Consider the following 17,623-nt stretch of genomic DNA (forward strand, 5'->3'; position numbering starts at 1 on the left):
AAAAAGTCTATTTTAACCCCAAAGTTCTCAAGGTATACCAAATTTTATTTTGATAATTGTTACCGTATTTATTTCTAATAAAGTGCCGTTCGAAAATGAGTTAAAAAAGATATTATTATATGTATTTAATGAATTCATAAATTTTAGAAAAATAATAATAATAATTTACAAAACATATATATTTAGTATAAAATTGGTGATAGGAACTCCAAAGTAAAACTAGACTTTTTTTTAAATTTATGGATTTTCAAAAATTTGTTCAATCTTAATCAATATTCTACAAGCATTCGAGAATTCACTTAGCGCTACTCAATCATTTTTTTTTCAATATCGCAGGACACTAAAAACATACTTTACTTTAACAAAACGTTCAACAAACATCGTTTCAATTATCTTCAATGCATGTCATATTTATACAATTAGGAGTCAGAGCTTTGTTCCTCTATACCCAAAGACACTTGCACTCATCTTCAATGTCCTAATCGAAACAATATTAAAACATTAGTATTATGATCTCAAATATTTCAATCCAACTAAGACTAAAACGAAAAACCTGTGAAAAATGATAGCTTAAAAAACAATTTGAGGAAATTAATAGGAAGTTGAAGGAAAAGAAGAATGAGGAGAGCAACAAATGATGCTTTCCTTGGACAACAGCATATATTTCCTTTCTTATGTTACAAATAACAGATTACAGGAAAACTGAGTCCATACCACACAAATCTTACCTGAAACATTGACAGACTGACTACTATACTAGTACACAAAAGTTTTCTTCCAAATTTGTTCTAAGCTAGTACAAAATTTGTGAATTTATATGCTTCCCAGCCATACCACGAAAAATTTTGCCAACCCAATGAGGAAACAGAACCACCAATTCTCGGCTCGACGCTTCCTCGTTTACCCCATATGTTGAAATCGAACAATCCAGGTGACAAATGATATCTCCGCTCTCTCTTCTTTCTAGTCATCGTTGGGACAGAGATGGTAATAGATCAAAATAACCAGGATATAGAAACACGAAAAAACCGAGTACCTTTTGCCTCGGTTGCTCCTACTTCTTTCGCGATTTGCTTTTAACTTTCACGTATTTCCGGTTAGCTTTATCGCCACCGCCAGCACCCAACGAGAAGCTCCCTCCAGCACTGGCATTGAAGTCTAAGCTACCAGAAGCCTGAAATCGAGAAGGATTTTGTGGGGTAGGTACATTTTGCTGGCCCCCAAACTGGAAAGGATTTGCTGCTAATGGAGTAGTTGTTGAACCAAACACAAACCCTGATGATGGAGGTGGTGTGAGGGGCTGTTGACCGAAACTCGGCGTTGTCGGCGCGACTGCCTGAACGGTATCCTCAGCCATGCTATCCTCCATACTTGCTTGATCATTATTAGCAGGGGGGGTTGAACCAAACGTAAAGGCATGATTAGAATTACCAATAGCAGGCTGTGATGATGCAGCGGTTGCAGCTGAAGTAAATGAGAAAATACCCGCTGTTGATGCACCGGCCGATGATCCAAAGAGCGCAGGTGCACTGTTAGACGCAGCAGAAGATGATGTGAGCCCGAAGGAGAATCCTCCCGTTGGAGTCGAGTTGAACCCTGTAGAGAATGATGGAGCGGAGGATGGCTGCCAATTGAAGAAACTAGAACTCATACCAGAACCAGAGCTATTAGAATTATTAGCAGCAGAACTTGAGGATGCGAGCCCGAAACCAGCACCTGAACTGAACAAATTAGATGCTGGAGCTGAAGAACCAAACAGAGAACTGCCAGAAGACAAGCCTGTGTTTCCAGCCAATCCAAATGAAGTAGATGATGAACTGAACTGCATAACGGGCGTCTGAGTTGAAGCTGCAACCCCACTAGTAGCAGACGAAACCGCAGCGCCAAATGCAGGTACATTTCCTGGAAGAAAAGTTGAATTTTCTGGTCGTTTATTAGAATCCGAAGTAGTAGATGCAGCTCCAAATTGAAAAACACTACTTCCAGTACTTGACGCTTTAGCCAAGGTCTCACTAGGAGGAATGCCACTTAAATTACCAAAGGTTGTTGTCACCTGCGTGGTTTTGGTTTCAACAGAACCAACTCCAGTCAGGGCCGACATAGTTGAAGTGGAAGTTGAAGGAACACTAGAGCTTCCAAATTTGAAAATCGGTGCAGCTGGAAAAGAAGGCATAGGAGCAGACGTAGAAAGACCAGTAGAGGTGATGGTTTCACTACTGCTAGTGGCAGCAGGGAGAGAGGGTTTGATGGATGAATTCTGATTTGTTATATTATTAGCGAAAGAGGTAACTGGGGAAGAAAAAATAGATGGGGTAGGAGCAAGAGATCCATTATTAAGATTTGAAGTAGTGCTAGGCGAGCTAAAAGAAAATACACTCGGAGTTGGTGTTGAGGTTGACACAGATGAGAGAAACACATTTTCAGATGTACTAACTGTCAGGCCAGTGCTCAAACTCTTATTATCGACTTTATCCGACATAGATTCTTTTGAAACTGCAAATGATGGGATGCTGCAATAAAAACCGTCTGAAATATCAGTTACCAAGTAAATTCCACAAAGCACCACAAGTATCTACAGACAACTAAAAAGATATAATTCTAAACGGATCGGAATACCAATACTTCATCTTTGGACGGTAAATGAGGGAAGTTTCAATCAAAAGAATGCCAATATTTCATAATGTCCAGGGCCCAAGCAAAGCATAAAGCTGAATATATCATGCCATATGGGTAAAATGTCACACCAAGACTACAAATGGGGGGTCAAAAATATGCAAGAAAAGTAAATGAGCCTCGAGACTTAAACCTCATTAAAAAAGATTCACTCGTTCAATAATCCAAAAAATCATACAGGGTATTCAGTAACGTGGATTTTTCACCAAAATACAGGAGTAATAACTGTACTCCAAAGGTTGAATATCACTTAAAAACCGTCCAGAAGAACTAACAAGAAAACTTTCCATTTCAAATGTGACCATCATGTTCATCTAAATTTAAGAGCTACGCATTGTTCCAGACACGTCAGGTTGTTATCCACACCAACAAACACATCGAAGTTGATGTGCAACATTTTTCTAAACCAATAGAATACACAAAAGCTTATAAAAATAATACTTGATATAATGTTGTGCACAAAACTGACAGGATAATGCAACAGAGATTTTATCAAATCAGTTCAGGAAAAAGGTGCAATCATGTAAAACTATAAGCTTTAGTATTTCCGGAAAGAATCTACAAGGCAATCACCGAAGAGTCTAAAAGTTAACAAATTTGACAGAAATCAAGAAAGGATCATAACGAAATGATTGGGATTATAATAACAGACTTATTAGCTACAGCTCCACTCATAAGTACTTTATTAGATAGCAAGCATTTTACAAAAACAAGAAGATGAAAATAGGAGCTCTAGTTTCCCAAAAATAATTAAAACCAATGACGCATCTTCAGAACAGAATTGAAATAATGATCATTTAAAATCCTATTTATCATGAATTCCACGTAAGCTAATAATAAAAAAAATAACCTAACATAGATAAAGGTATAAACAAAACAAACATGCTTAGAGTCCAAGGTGACAACAGAAACAAGCAAACTGACCTGAAAGAACTCTCTGCTTTAAAAATTGAAGCACTGCCTACTTTAGCACTTTCTTTTTCATCAACTAGAGGTGATGAAAACTTAAACGGAGACCCTGAATTCTTATTTCCATTTTCTGTAACAGCATTTCCTGAAATAGGAAATGTAGCTTTATCACCAAATTTAAATGTGGTAGAAACAGGAGCTGGTTGAGTTGGTGCAACATTGCCTTCAGAAGCCACATCAGAAACAACATTTTGTTTATTTGTTGGGGTGGTAACATTGTTTCCAAACGCAAAGGTGGGGGCAGAGGTAATCAATTCCTTCTGTATTGGCGACTTATCTCCAAAGCCAAATAAAGGAGCAGTAGCTGCTTTTGGTATTTCAGATGAAACAATTTTTTCAGATCTCGAGGCTAATTCAGGATCAACCACACTGGCTGTAATACTAGGTGGAGATGCTGCCGAAAAGGAAAAGATGGGGCTCTTTTCAGTAGTCGCAGGAGCATCAGATTTTCCTAGGTCAGTGATTTTGTTCATTTCAGATGACGGTTTAACATGAATTGAAGCCTGAGATTTATCTGCGGCAGTGGTATCAGTATCACTTGGTTTGCTCACCGCCACTAATGGGCCATCAACTTTTTCTCGCCTCCCACTTGATATATCAGTTGCTGGCCCATTAGAATATCCTTCCTCCTCCATATCCACAAAATCCTGACAAAATAGAGAGACAATCTATAAATACTACAACTTTTTTTTTTTTTTTGGGGGGGGGGGGGGGGTTGGGTTGGGTTGGGTGGGTTAACATTCTTTTCATTTATTCAGGAATGAAGATAAATTAAAAGATAGAAACATGACAAGATTGACCTATTGTAAAAAATGGAAACTAGGAAACCACACACCTCATGTGCACTCATCTGGAAAGCCCATTTTGTTTGTGAGGAAGGGGCAACAGATGAAACTGGCAGACCAGAACTGGATGCGGCAACCTTGGTAGGCACTGAAGAAACCATACCATCACTTGTAGCAATAGATTTATCTTTAGGTGCTTTAAATTTTAACGAACTACTTTCCTCAACCTTGTCATTTCTTTGAGAAGTAAGATCCTGGGCATCATTAGACGGAATGCCTTTAACATTTTCCAAATACTTCGATGAATCTACATCTTCCAGGCTTCTAAGAGCTGGCCCATGCAACATTGATGGTGACAACTTCATGGGTGAGTTATTCCTCACAAACAGCTTTGCTTCAGAAGATTTTTCCTTTGGAGGGGTTAATTTATCAAGCTGCTCCAATATTTTTGAGGCCATCTCACTTGACCTGAGGGGAATTCGAGGAAAACTTGAACTAGGAGACATATCATTTTCAAACTCTGCAGACATTTTGGACAAATTACACTTGGTTTCATTCGAATAAAGTGCCTTCCCAGCAGAAGATGGCAACTGATGAACCTTTGTAGACTGAAAACGTTGAGCAGTCTCAGAACCAATTCCGCTTACGGAAATAGATGTGGAACTGCCTGAAATTGGTAAACTCAAACCTTTTGAGAAAACAAGATTGGATTTCTGGCGAATTCTGCGAATAGGACCAACAGATCCCATTTCATTATCTAACACTGAACTCCTGCGTTTTAAAGCCTACAGAAAAAAAATAAATAACATAATCTAAGAGACTTACTGAATAAACAATTTATAGTAAAAGAGCATTTTAAAAAATAATACCCCTTGATTAGACCCCACAAGTCTCCCTTGCTCCCATGCTGATTGAGATGATGATGATGATGGCGCTGCCCTGTAAGCATCTGTAGTGGCTACAGTATTCTGAAGAACGAGCCAGAGAGGAAAAAATTAATACAAAAAATATGCTACCACACAATTGATCAATGAAGCAGATGCATCTCATTAGAGAATAGACCTTTATGCTAGAGGTTGCACGAACTCTAGAATATGGCAATCGAGCCATACTATAAAGAGCAGATCTGCCTCGAGGTCTTGGAGTGACAAAACCATTATCAATAACGTCAACATTGCCAGAGGGCCTTGGCACAAGAGATAAAGTAGAGGAGTTCGAAAGATCGCCAGAAGCGAAACTATCCACAAGTTTTTGACTTGCCGCCATATTCAATGGAGTTGCTTTTGGAGGCCTGCTGCCCATGTATGCTTTTGCAATCTCTGCAGGTGAAGCGACATCTTCATCAAGGACCTGAAATGATTGTACAAACAACAATAAGGCCAAAAGTGTGCAAAGTTCAGTTGTCAGATTTAGCAACCTATGGAAAACAAACATGAAGGATTAAACAATGCAGGCGCCAAACCACAACAAAAATCTATACATAAGATTCCTACATTTGCACTCATAACACGAGTTGAAACCATGTGAGTGCTAACTCCATCTTGAGCTGGACTTTTTTGAGATTCTTCATGTCTCCCATAACTGATAATGGGCGTTGAAGGGACCAGTTCAAATTTCCTCTCTTCAACCCCACTTGGAACATCGACAATTCTTGAATTCAGAAGTTCAGTCAAGCGATCAATCTCGGATCTGTAAAATGGTTAGCGCATGATATGTTAAATATAAAATCCATATCTTGCAAAAATGGATATCTCAATGAAGATAAAATGACCTAGTATTATATAGCGATATTGTGATTTATACATTTCATTCAAGAGCATATAATACTATTTTATACCTTCTTACCATGTTATTAATTGTAATATATGCGTATTCAAATTCATATAATTCCCTCAATTAAAATTTAATAGGAAAACTAACAGCAACCAAAATCAAAAAAATCTTCTAAAAGAATTGAGATAGGTGACTAAAAATAACTTGACCAACAAACACTCAAAATCTTACCTTGTAAAGGTCTTCTCCTTCAAAATTTGCTCAAGGTCAGTCACCCGGTGTGTGTTATTAGAACTGATGCTTGGAACAAAACCAGGATTAGTGCCTTCTTGAGTGCCAGGAGGATCCTAAAGAATTGTTACAAATTCACAAATTGTAAGACATAGGAATTCAGACTAAAGCTCAAGAAAAATATCAGATTTTTGCAAGAAGTTTCGCTTCAATGTGAAATAAAATAATGGATTCATGAAAATAAAATAGCTCTCTTGGTGCTACTAATGTTATCCTTTTTATTTTATTTTTCAAAGAACGGTGGAAAATAACTTTTTTAGGACAAATCTGAAAGAAAAATAAAAGATTAGCCAAATAAATAGGAAAAAGAATAACCAAAAAAATCAGTTCGTCTTATTAAATCTGCAACAGGAAAATGCTGAAGCCAAACAAGTACACGGAGAGGCAAAAACACAGTCGTAATCTGTCATGATTCAGTCAATAGCAGAATTGGATAACAAAAACAAAGATATACCACATGCACAGGTTATTGAAAAATCTTACTAAACCTAACTCTTGATAAACAAAACCAATAAGATATAAAACTTACAGCTGCAACTTCTTCCTGATTCTTATTTTCCGTCTCATCATTGCCCTCTGGAAGCATCAATTGCATGTACAAACAAGTTAATGATTGAGCAAAAATCTAAAAATTATGGAACACAAAACATCTGGTAAGCTCTACTACAACTGTTAATTACGTATCAACAAAATTCAGTGCAAGCACAATAGTATAGTTAATGAGGAAAGTTAACTTATAAAACCGAGTTATTTGAAACCATTCACTGGGTGAAAACTGTTAATGTTATGAGAAGATAAGGGGATGCTGAGGTAGAAAATAGAAGACTATAACTGATTAGAATCAACTCACTCTTAAGCACCTTCCACTTTTTCCTGAGAACGAATACTGTAGTATAACTAAGAAACATCATTAAATACCCCTAAATAAATGATCAAATAATGGCACCATGCTTCCTGAGTGGGTATAAAAATCAGTACCGTTCCCAATCATACATGTTACTCTCATGAGGGAAAAGAAAGTTGCATGAGAGATCAAGATGTTTGAGAGCTATATTTAAAAAATATTTCAGGTTTAAATATTAAAAATGATTTAACAGCATCTTTATTCAGGGAGATAATTTTTAATGACAAATTCACCGAACAACCAACATAAGAAAAAATATATTATTCTTCCATTTGCGTGTGTTTTGTAAGCTGTCTTCAAAACAACTGTTGATACATGCCTATTTGCTATTATTAAGTTTAACTTACTTTAAATATATTCAACTGTCAAATTAGCATTTTTATGGGAAAGAAAACTATTCCGTTCATCGATTAAAACATAAATAGGAGAGCCTAAGCCAAAGGGTAACAGTAGAAAGGAGTTCTAACCGGCTATGATGAGGAAATACTGTAAATACAAATATATATACATATACATTGAGAGTCAGGGGACCAAGCGGCTATAAAGAATTTGCTTTCCAAGAATTCTTCTGGAGCTATAGAAACATTCTTCTGTTTCGCAGATGGTCCGAAGGGTGGCAAAAATAGCATTGCAACATAGGGCCTTAGCCTTGGCTTTGAGCTTAAATACACGTATACAAGAACAAATGATATCTTTTCAAAACTTGTTATAAAATAAAAATAAAACTAATTCGTAAAATTTATATGCGATATCAATTTAGAAAAATTTGTAGAAATGACACTCGGACAACCCCCTAATGTTTCTAGGATATTTGTAATGTATGTATATGACATCCAAGCAACGACAACAAAACAATATTGCAAGCTGACTCGCTATTTTTCGATTAGCAAGCCTTGAAACTTGCAATTTGATATATTTGAACTTTGAAGTAAATGCGGCAGAGAAGCACGCCAACCAATGACATTAAAAAAATTGGAAGTCTTTACTCAGATAGATGAGCTTCAACAAGCGAAAGTAACAAATAGAGTCATACAAATGATAAATCCGGGTTCCACTGAGACGAAAAGAAAAAGAAACCCCCGACTCGCTCGGAAAAGGCAAAATTAAAAATCTCTCTTTTTAATGTCGTCTTACAGCCAACACCTCCAAAATTAAAATTGTTCCAAACGAACAAGCATCAAAATGCGCAAAATGAAAACCCAGAACAAATTAAACAACCGCTTAGACAGCCTTCCAATTGAAACCCAAATGGTACGAAACATGTAAGAAATCAAAAAAATAATTTAAAAAAAAAAATCAAAACCTCGCGAAAGTGGCAATGACGGCGGCGGTGGAGGAAGGCGTTTACGAAACACAGTAGAAAACAGCCTGTGGGCACTGGAGGTGATGAACTTCTGCGCCGGATCGACGAGCGTGGAGACCCATCCTTTCCGAGCAGAGTTCCTCAGAGCAGTCGGCGGCCGATCATACGGCGTCGTATGCGACCTCCTGACAGGCCTCTTCTGAAACTTCCCACCTCTTCCTCCTTCGTAGCGAATCTCCTCCCGCTCTGTTGCCATAAACGCAAGCAACGCAGAGTTAAGGTCTTCTCTTCAATGGCGGAAAACAGAGAGAGGGAGAGAAAGAAAGAAAGTAAGGTATTGAGCAAATTAGGGTTTTTATCAGCCACGCGCAGAAAGAAGAGAGAGAAAGAAAGATATGCAGAGGATGAGTGAGAAATTTGAAAATCGAGTTTGTTTCTAGAGAGAGAAAATTTTTACCCCTATTTTTTGTGAAAACGGGATAATTATACCATTTTATACCTCTTTAGGCAGTCGGTACCCGGTTGATGCTAAAATGACAGCCCTTGTCTTTCCGTTAATGTGACGGGCAAAGCGTGGCCGTTCACTCGTGTGTACTGTGATATTTACGATTAACGTGCCCAAGTATTGGACTGTGATGCTCGACATTGGCATGACAGAAAAAGTAGTTGTGTTTGTGTGTGATTGTTCAGTTTTCACATTTAGTAAATAAAACGTAAAGTTAAATTAATATTTTATTTTATTGTGATTTCTGACTTACTTTTAAATTTTTAATTATTTTATTTCGATTTAATTATTTAAAATATTGTTAACATTTTATTTGGCTAAATATGTCATTCTAGAAAGAGCAGCGTCTAGTTTTAACATTACATTACATAATACAATGTTTATTACGCTACATTTATCACTATATTGTTTTATTTTATACAACTTAATTTACTGAGTTAAAAATATATGTATAGTCTCTATACTATAAATACTATATTTAATAAGCTCCACCCCACATGTTGTATAGAAAAAATATATATATATATACTATATCTAATAAGCCTATACATACAACATACTATTAAATTACCACTTCTCTTTATAACATGTCCTCAATTTAAAAATTGTTAATTATAAACTTTTAATTTCGTATCTAATACTTCGATAAAAGAAACAAAAAAAAGTCGTACGTAATAGATATTTGACTCATTTATCTATTGGACACAAAATTTAAAGGTGTTGTATCTAAATTTGAATTTTGTATCTAATAGTCATGTTGATTTGAAAAAATGATGAATGGGTTTATAATTTGTAGATATAAATTTGAAAGTTTTGAAATCTATAGAGATATTAAATTTTTTTTTTTGTATGTAAATACTTGTTAGGTGTAAGAAAATTGGGTGGAGAATTGACGGGTGCTAGTTAACAAAGCTCATGTTGCCACATTGGATTAGGCTTGTAAATTATAAAATAATAGTAATGATAAAACCTATGGGAGTGGGCCTCCGTGGTTTATGGAAGGCCAGTCTTTCATTGTTCCCTATGTTGGGCTTGGGTTAGGGAGAATAGATGGGCTGGGCCGAGTCCATTTTGATTTTAAAATCAAGTGAGCCATGAGATAATATTTTGGGGGGAATATTTTGAAATCTTAATTGCATAAATGTATTTAGTTTTTAAAATTTACACTTTTAGATATTTGAGTTAGGATTTTATTTTAATACCGTTTCTATCCTTATTTATTGCTTTTTATTTTATTATAATTTTTAAATTTTAAAGATTTGAATCCTTAATTTGTAATTATATTCATTTAATTCTTGTTGGCCCCGTTCAAAATTTCAACCTTAATTCCTCAAATCTAAAGAGATTTTTTTCTCTCACCAATTAACCACCGTTTTTTGTTCACCATTGTCTTCGTTTCCAACGTGCAAAGATGTCGACGGTCAGACCTTCATTTTCCATCTTCAAAGCTTTTATGAACAAGGTATTTATTTCTTTTGCACGTTTCCAACGCCGTTCATTTCCGTTGCTGAATAAAGTTTCCGTAGACAACGCGTTTTTCGTCTCCTGTCCCCTGTTTTTACCATTGATACTTATTAGTCTTCTGTTAAGATTGATATATATGAGAATATATTTTATGTATGTGTACAGAAAATAGAAGTTCAAAACGTCTCACAGTCTTAGTATTCCTGATTATATTCGTATATATGGGTATATATTGTATATGTGAATATATCTTATATGTGTATACATATATCTTATAGTTCCGTAGAAATGGTCCTCCATACCATTTGTAATTATTAGTCTTCCGTTAAGATTGATATATATGAGGATATATTTTGTTTATGTGTATAGAAAATTGAAGTTCTAAATGTCTCATATTCTTAGTATTCCTGATTATATTCGTATATATAGGTATATATTGTATATGTGTATATATCTTATAGTTGTATATAAGAAGATATAAACGCATATATCTTATAGTAATGTAGAAAGGATCCTCCAAAATTAAAGTTTTAAACTTCTCATGGATGAAGCGAAAAAAGTTATTGATTTCGAATTTGAGAGATTTTTGGACGGGATTTAGAGATATTTTGGGAGGTTATGATTTCAATTTTGGAAATTTAGGGTTTTGTTTTTTATGTTTTGGTGTTTTAATTTGTTTTGGAAAGTATCATTAACCTCATGGGATCTAAATTATAACCTTCCAACTAATCAATTTTGCATATTAAAATGAATTTAAAATTAATTTGTAAATACAATAGGCTATTTAAGTAATTTATATGATGGTACCCTAGGTTGATATATCACAAATGTGTATAACATTACATTTATGTAATTAGGATCTTTAAATAGCTCATTAATGTACTAATCTCAACTTAAACGCGATGGAACTTGAAGTGACCATTTTAATCTACGAGTTAAACCAAAGAAATAAAAAAAATAACCAATATTGCTGAAGTGACCATTTTTTATTGCCGTGGTAAATTCTTATATTATTATCTAAGAAAAAAGAAAGTCTTACCAATTTTATACCAAATCAATAAAGAACATTGAAATGTTGAAGAGAATATTGGATACCACTTGCTTGTCACCGGCCATATACCTCTCTCTAATCCATCGTCGCTCACTTGCTCAATCAAAGAACAAACGTCATATCGTATATAATCACACATAAATGGATTAGATATAATTGGGAGGTCGGGACGCCAACTATCAAGGGTTGAACTGTCTCACCAAGAGAAGGCACACCTCAAGCTAATAGGTCGGGATGAAACCCTCGGGCAACAAGGGTGAGCAACGACGTTGTTTATGCAAGAGTTTGCACAACGGTTCTTCACGAATCGAGCTCGAACCCGGTATCCGGTTCTGACCTGAACACTAGGGTGGACCTGCACAAGAGGGTAAGCACTCCGACGCTCAAGTCAGTATAGATCGGATTCTGTATTTAGTTCGATGTGAGATTCGATACCTGAGCGTGAAATGAAGCCCTCTATTTATAGGCGATGGATCCGACAGTACACACGACCAGCGGTTATATGTGTTTTCTCATGTCGGACCTGTCGGGTTCCGAGCAGGTCGGACCCCAGCCAGGTCGAACCTTGACACCCATACTTAGTCTTTCATAATGGGCGAACCCGGTCTCCTCGACTGGGCCGAGGTGGATCTTGGCAATCCCACTTATTCAGTTTCTTCAAACACTAATAAGAGTTCTCCACGTGTCCTGGGTATGTTTTACCCCCAAACAGACGTCGATCTCTTTAAGGTAATAATGAGTCCAGTCATCAGTACGACCCACAATGTCTGGGATATCATCTAATATTGTAATAGTGAACTATTATTAGTAAGACAATAATTTGCTCATTTGCCCCAATATAAATACACCTCATTTCACCCAATCAAATAGAGAATTTGTCTGAAACTGATCTATCCAACTCATATTATAAACTAATTCGAGTGTTGTAGTGTTCTACCTGCTTTTTGCAGGTATTCTCTCGTAGCTCGCTATGACCCAACATAAGCTGCTCCACGACACTTTGGCATATCTTTGCATCAATAGATATGATTAGAGTGGACTACCTAGTTCATCGACTCCATATATATTCATAATATAATACAAGTTTATCATTGATGTTAAAATATGCTGCAAAATATATATGACAACAAAAACACTTAGTTTATTGAACCCACTAGGGAATGCTTATGTGCAAGGCATGTAAATGGTTCATGTTTTTTAAAATATAAAACATAAAATGGTTAAATCAAAATCCAACGACAACAAAAATCTGAAAACATAATATTTTAGTGAAAATTAGAGTTGTATTATTCGTTTTCAATATTCTTAAACATGTATTGGCGTCTTTCAAATTTGTAAACTAGAGGTAGTCGCTACTAACTAAATATTTATTTCAATTTAAAATTATATTAATTAAAATTTTTATTATAAATTTTGTATAATTATTATTTTATAATATATTATATATATTTGACAGGTTTTAATTTTAACAAAAAAAAAAAAAGAAAAGGAATGAGTTATATTTATTAAAATTCAAGCAGGATTTCACAATTTGTTTTCAGAATCTCACAAATCACAGAATTCGGATTACCTAAAAATGGTGTAATTTTGCGGAAAGATACGTTACCATACATACACACACACATATATATATTTTATAAATTTGGTCCCATAGCCGTTTGGATGGAGCGGGCCGTTGACCAAGTCAACCTTTGGATGGACGCGGATTGGACACGGTTAAAGTTACACTATAAAACATACGTCGAAGAAGAGAAGAGAGAAGAGACATTTCGATCACTTCTTCCAGTTCCCGCCATTCAACCTACTCCGCTCGTTTTCTTTCTACGCATTTCGATCGTGAAACCCTAGATCAGGGTTCGCTCTCCTTCAAAATCTTTCTTCAGAAAGTGTTCGTCGTCGCTGCGTATTCGTTGACGGCCATCTCTCATGGTTTCGATCCGGTTTCCTCAGCACGGTATCTCGCATAAGATTCGATGTACCTTCAAGCATGGGTTTGTGTGAAAGTACATTGAAGTTATTTTGCATTTTCACTTTGTTTTGCATTTTCTTTTCGCCATCATGTTCATATTTACTTATCTACGAATGGAGACGTTTGTTGAATACTGTTTTTTCAAATTCTCATTTTAATATGTTGTTCTAAAAATTTTAGTCTCTGGTGGGATGGGAATAGCTGAAAACTTAATGTCTAGGTGTGGAATTTATAATCTGATTGAAGTTACACATGATAGCCATTTCTTTGGAGCTTATCATTTGAGTCTGCACCATTTCTTATCCTTCATTGTGCATTTATAGGTTTTGTTCCTTTACTTGCTGTCAGCTATTTTATTTGATTTAATTTCATCACTTCAGGTTTAATAAATATCTATATGAGAAGATACAAGATGTGTGCTTCGCATTTGAATTATTATATAAACCAGTCAAGGGTAAATGAGTCTCTTTCTTCCATTTATTGAAGCATGACTTTTATTATGTCGAAGAATATTAAAATCTTTTGCGGTTGTTCAATGATCAAAAGAATGCCATTTTCTAAGTCTGTGATACTTATTTTTCCCCTTTTTAAGCTATGACTTTTGTTTTCGACATGTGATTGATATTGAGTTCAAGTTTCATTTTTGTGGGTTTTGATTTGAGCAATTCTTTTGTTTTATGGAAGCCCACTTGGGGGATATATGCTTCTACAAGGTGTAGAACTTTTGAGGTTTTAGTGTGTTAGTGTTGGTTTAATTTGGTGGTTAACAAGTTTTTGCTTTCATGTGTAAGAATGGACATATACTGTACACTCTTGTTTTCTTGCTTTATGTGCTGAATTCTGTACGTTCTTCATTTGTCTCATTTTAGTAAATTCTGTGGAAACTTTTAGTCTGGAGGTGGTTGAATTTTTACATTTTTAGCCACTTATTTGTAGAGATGATCAATAATGATTTGCACTCGCTAGGAAATTCAAAATGTTAGTCAATAATGATTCATTTGATAAGTTTTCCTCTACTTTTCTTCTCATCTTTTGAAAAAAGAGAAAAAGCCATCGTTTATTTCCTTGCTTCTGGACGAAATTGATGAATCTTGATATTAAAACATTCCATCTCACATAATTTCTAATTATTTAACTAAATGATGATTAAAATTAGTAGCTTGTTTCTTCTTGGGTTTTTTTAGTTGGTGGTGGGAATTTGAATATCTATTGTCTAATTTAAAAAAAAAAAATGATCATTTTGGGACTATAAAATTGATTTATATGATCCAGGTTGGTTTTCTATTAGTTCCACATTTTTTCTTTGATAGAAATTAGTTCTACATTTAATATTAGAATTTAAATTAGCATAATTATGAGATTGTAACTAAAATTAAAATTAGTGACAAAAATGTTAATACAACAATCGGTATAGGGTATAGGTGAAGATTTGAACTTATAAAAAGTGGAAGCATGCCTTAAAAGATGATGTAATTAACGTGAAAAAAAAATACTGTTCTATTATACAATTTTTTATTTAGCCTTTTTTTAATATTTGTAAAATCTTTTAATTCTAAAAACGGAATATTCTTTTCGAGGAAAGAAAATCCAAAATATCAGTAATATGTGCTTATTTTCCAATAGCCGGTCTAAGGAGAGGACCCATTGACAAAGTATCCCGTTCAAGAACCTCTCAAACCGTGGCCGCGTGGACCGCAAAATTCAGCTTTAAAACTACGGCGAAGAGAAGAGACGATTTACATCGAGAAAAAAAAAAATGATGAAGAAACTAATCGCCGTCGCTGCGGAGGCGCTGCAAAGTCGCCGCCGGCCGTCTCTCATGACCACTTGCCGCCGCCATTCAACCTCTGTTTCCTCCGCCGTCAACTCCTTACTGCTCCGCTCCCTCAAAGAACACTATCTCGAGATCTCCAGAATGACGCCTCCTCCGGTATGGTTTCTCCTGCCCTCTGACTTCGATCACCAAACCCTAGAGTTAGGGTTTAGTGCAGACAACGATTGCTTGTTTTGTCACTCGGCAAATTGTTTTTACTTTACCTTTTTGTTTCCGGTGTTTGCAGAAGGTGAGCCCTCCTTCACCGTTTTCGATCATTAAAGGCGCACTAGATAGCAATGGTCCAGTGCTTACGAGGAACTTCGGTGAAGAAGAGGTTAACATTTCAGTTATGCGATTGGCCAATATCGTCCCTGGAGGCGGCGGAGACGACGACGGAGATGAGGAAATAAACCAGTTGTTTCTTCACGTGACTGTGTCGAAGCCAGAGCAGAGGGATAATTTACATTTCCTTTGTGGGCTGTATCCTGACGCGTTAGGTATTCATTCCGTCTCCATGAGACCCAGAGCCGAATCCTCGGGATTCCTTGTTGTTCCATCGGGCTATAATGGTCCAGTGTTCGAGTAAGTTCTAATTCTTTTATCCGCAGAGAATGAAACCAATTTTATTTTGAAGGATTTTAGGGCAAGGAAGTATAATTTAGATTCTGTGTCTAAATTTTTAGTGTTATCAACTAACAGTATCGTAACCAGTTTATCAAAGAAGTATAAGATCTCTGTAGGCTAGGGCTGATAAGAAAGAACCTCATGCTTTGTTCGTTTACAGCTGACGAACATATTGTTTCTGTATCTTCTCTGTTTACCTTTTTTCAAGTATTCATTGTTGATTAAAGTATGAGTTTGCAGTTGCTGTATTTGAATTCTTCATTTGTAGCTATTACTTTTGTTCATTCACTTGCTGCCATTGATTTCTTTTCTTTGCTCGCATACTCAGACTTTGTGTTTGCTGATTATAATGTCTTAACTTGCTGTTGATTGAAACCCTCATATCATCATGTTATTTCCTCACTTTAGATACTTACAGGCGGCACCTAGCATCATAAGATTTGGAATAATTTGTACCCTTTCTTGTAATTCTTTTTGTGGCTCTGTTGGTTGCTTACCAATTCATCCTTTTATTTCATTTTGTGAGTGCTATCTCTTATTAAAGAATTGTGTTTGGCCTGGATTTTATGCAATATGTTGGTGTCTAATGGTCATGATGTTAGTTTTTCTTTTCATAGCCTTTAATGTATGCCAATTTATATCTGTAAGTTTTATTTGCTTGTGGGTTTGTGATGTTTTCTGCCTTTATCATTTCCATATATTGACAAACTTTACCAATTTACTGTTGATGTCAAAATATGTCATAAGAAACTTACATTTCTTTGTCTCTAAACAACAGAGATCTAGATGAAAAGATGCGAGATGTGCTTCACAATTATATAGATGAGCGAGGTGTAAATGAGTCTCTCTTTCCATTTCTTCAAGCATGGCTTTATGTTAAAGAACATCGAAATCTCATGCGGTGGTTCAGATCAGCTGGTTCATTCATCAATGAACGCAAGGGTGCTAAAGAGAATTGATACAAGAGTTAGTCCAAATGCTAGATTTCGTGGATTCATGGTTCCATCTCCATAATTGGTTAGGTGTATTAGGTAAATGGTCCTAGTTCATTTTAATTATACAATTTTGTAAGCCCCTAGCTGATGATTTTTTTTCTTGCAAAAGTGATTAACATTGAATTCACAAATCAATTACTATATATTGTAGTTTGATTTCTGTGGGCTCTGTTGCTAACTTCTTGTCTATAAAACTCTTCTTTATTCAGAATCATGTCTATGTTTATTGATTCCATGATCCATCCCACTGGGAGGGAATGCTTCTGCAAGGTGTACTCTAATTTGGGGACTATTTGGGTTTTACAGAAGAAAGTTTCAGATTTAGAGAAATTAGAACCTCCCCACCTCTTATAATTCCTTATATCTCTCTTTACATTTGTAACATCCAGTGATATCTTCAAATTGTGAACACTTTCACAGTCTGAGGATTCAGGTTCTTGAATGAATACATTTTTATCAAATGGAAGCAGTGAGGCTGGAGGAGGTGAAGATGGAAGCAGT

At 35.6% G+C, this 17,623-nt stretch overlaps 2 protein-coding genes across 3 annotated transcripts; one reads left to right on the forward strand and one right to left on the reverse strand.

Moving 5' to 3' along the window:
* Positions 1 to 608: 608 nt before the first annotated feature.
* On the reverse strand, positions 609 to 9,152 carry LOC111006142 (nuclear pore complex protein NUP1). Its single transcript, XM_022277910.2, has 9 exons — positions 8,699 to 9,152; positions 7,021 to 7,067; positions 6,432 to 6,547; positions 5,921 to 6,116; positions 5,490 to 5,777; positions 5,297 to 5,395; positions 4,478 to 5,212; positions 3,598 to 4,289; positions 609 to 2,510 (listed from the first exon to the last, which is right to left on the reverse strand). The coding sequence occupies exons 1-9, from the start codon at positions 8,952 to 8,954 to the stop codon at positions 1,055 to 1,057; spliced, it is 3,885 nt and encodes a 1,294-aa protein (XP_022133602.1). The 5' UTR covers positions 8,955 to 9,152; the 3' UTR covers positions 609 to 1,054.
* Positions 9,153 to 13,496: 4,344 nt separating this feature from the next.
* On the forward strand, positions 13,497 to 17,282 carry LOC111006555 (Mitochondrial glycoprotein family protein). 2 transcript variants are annotated; one of them, XM_022278561.2, is made up of 4 exons: positions 13,497 to 13,709; positions 15,311 to 15,617; positions 15,748 to 16,085; positions 16,906 to 17,282. In XM_022278561.2, exons 2-4 carry the CDS (start codon positions 15,444 to 15,446, stop codon positions 17,084 to 17,086), a joined length of 693 nt encoding a protein of 230 aa, XP_022134253.1. In that variant the 5' UTR covers positions 13,497 to 13,709; positions 15,311 to 15,443; the 3' UTR covers positions 17,087 to 17,282. The 2 variants fall into 2 exon arrangements, with proteins under 2 accessions (XP_022134253.1, XP_087979384.1); XM_088123258.1 differs by having other exon boundaries at positions 13,497 to 13,672.
* The last annotated feature ends 341 nt before the right edge of the window (positions 17,283 to 17,623 follow it).

Source organism: Momordica charantia, assembly GCF_013281855.1.
Source record: "Momordica charantia cultivar OHB3-1 chromosome 4 unlocalized genomic scaffold, Mcharantia_2.0 BLBB01000004.1, whole genome shotgun sequence".
Lineage (NCBI taxonomy): Eukaryota > Viridiplantae > Streptophyta > Magnoliopsida > Cucurbitales > Cucurbitaceae > Momordica > Momordica charantia.

Excerpts from the sequence above, each read along its gene's own strand:
- LOC111006142 (XM_022277910.2), bottom strand. The coding sequence starts at position 8,954 with ATGGCAACAGAGCGGGAGGAGATTCGCTACGAAGGAGGAAGAGGTGGG. Across the intron at positions 5,778-5,920 it reads CTCGTGTTATGAGTGCAAAT|GTCCTTGATGAAGATGTCGC; the intron begins GTAGGAATCTTA and ends CAATCATTTCAG. Across the intron at positions 2,511-3,597 it reads AAAGCAGAGAGTTCTTTCAG|CATCCCATCATTTGCAGTTT; the intron begins GTCAGTTTGCTT and ends TTTTTATTGCAG.
- LOC111006555 (XM_022278561.2), top strand. The coding sequence starts at position 15,444 with ATGATGAAGAAACTAATCGCCGTCGCTGCGGAGGCGCTGCAAAGTCGC. Across the intron at positions 15,618-15,747 it reads CCAGAATGACGCCTCCTCCG|AAGGTGAGCCCTCCTTCACC; the intron begins GTATGGTTTCTC and ends CGGTGTTTGCAG. Across the intron at positions 16,086-16,905 it reads TATAATGGTCCAGTGTTCGA|AGATCTAGATGAAAAGATGC; the intron begins GTAAGTTCTAAT and ends TCTAAACAACAG.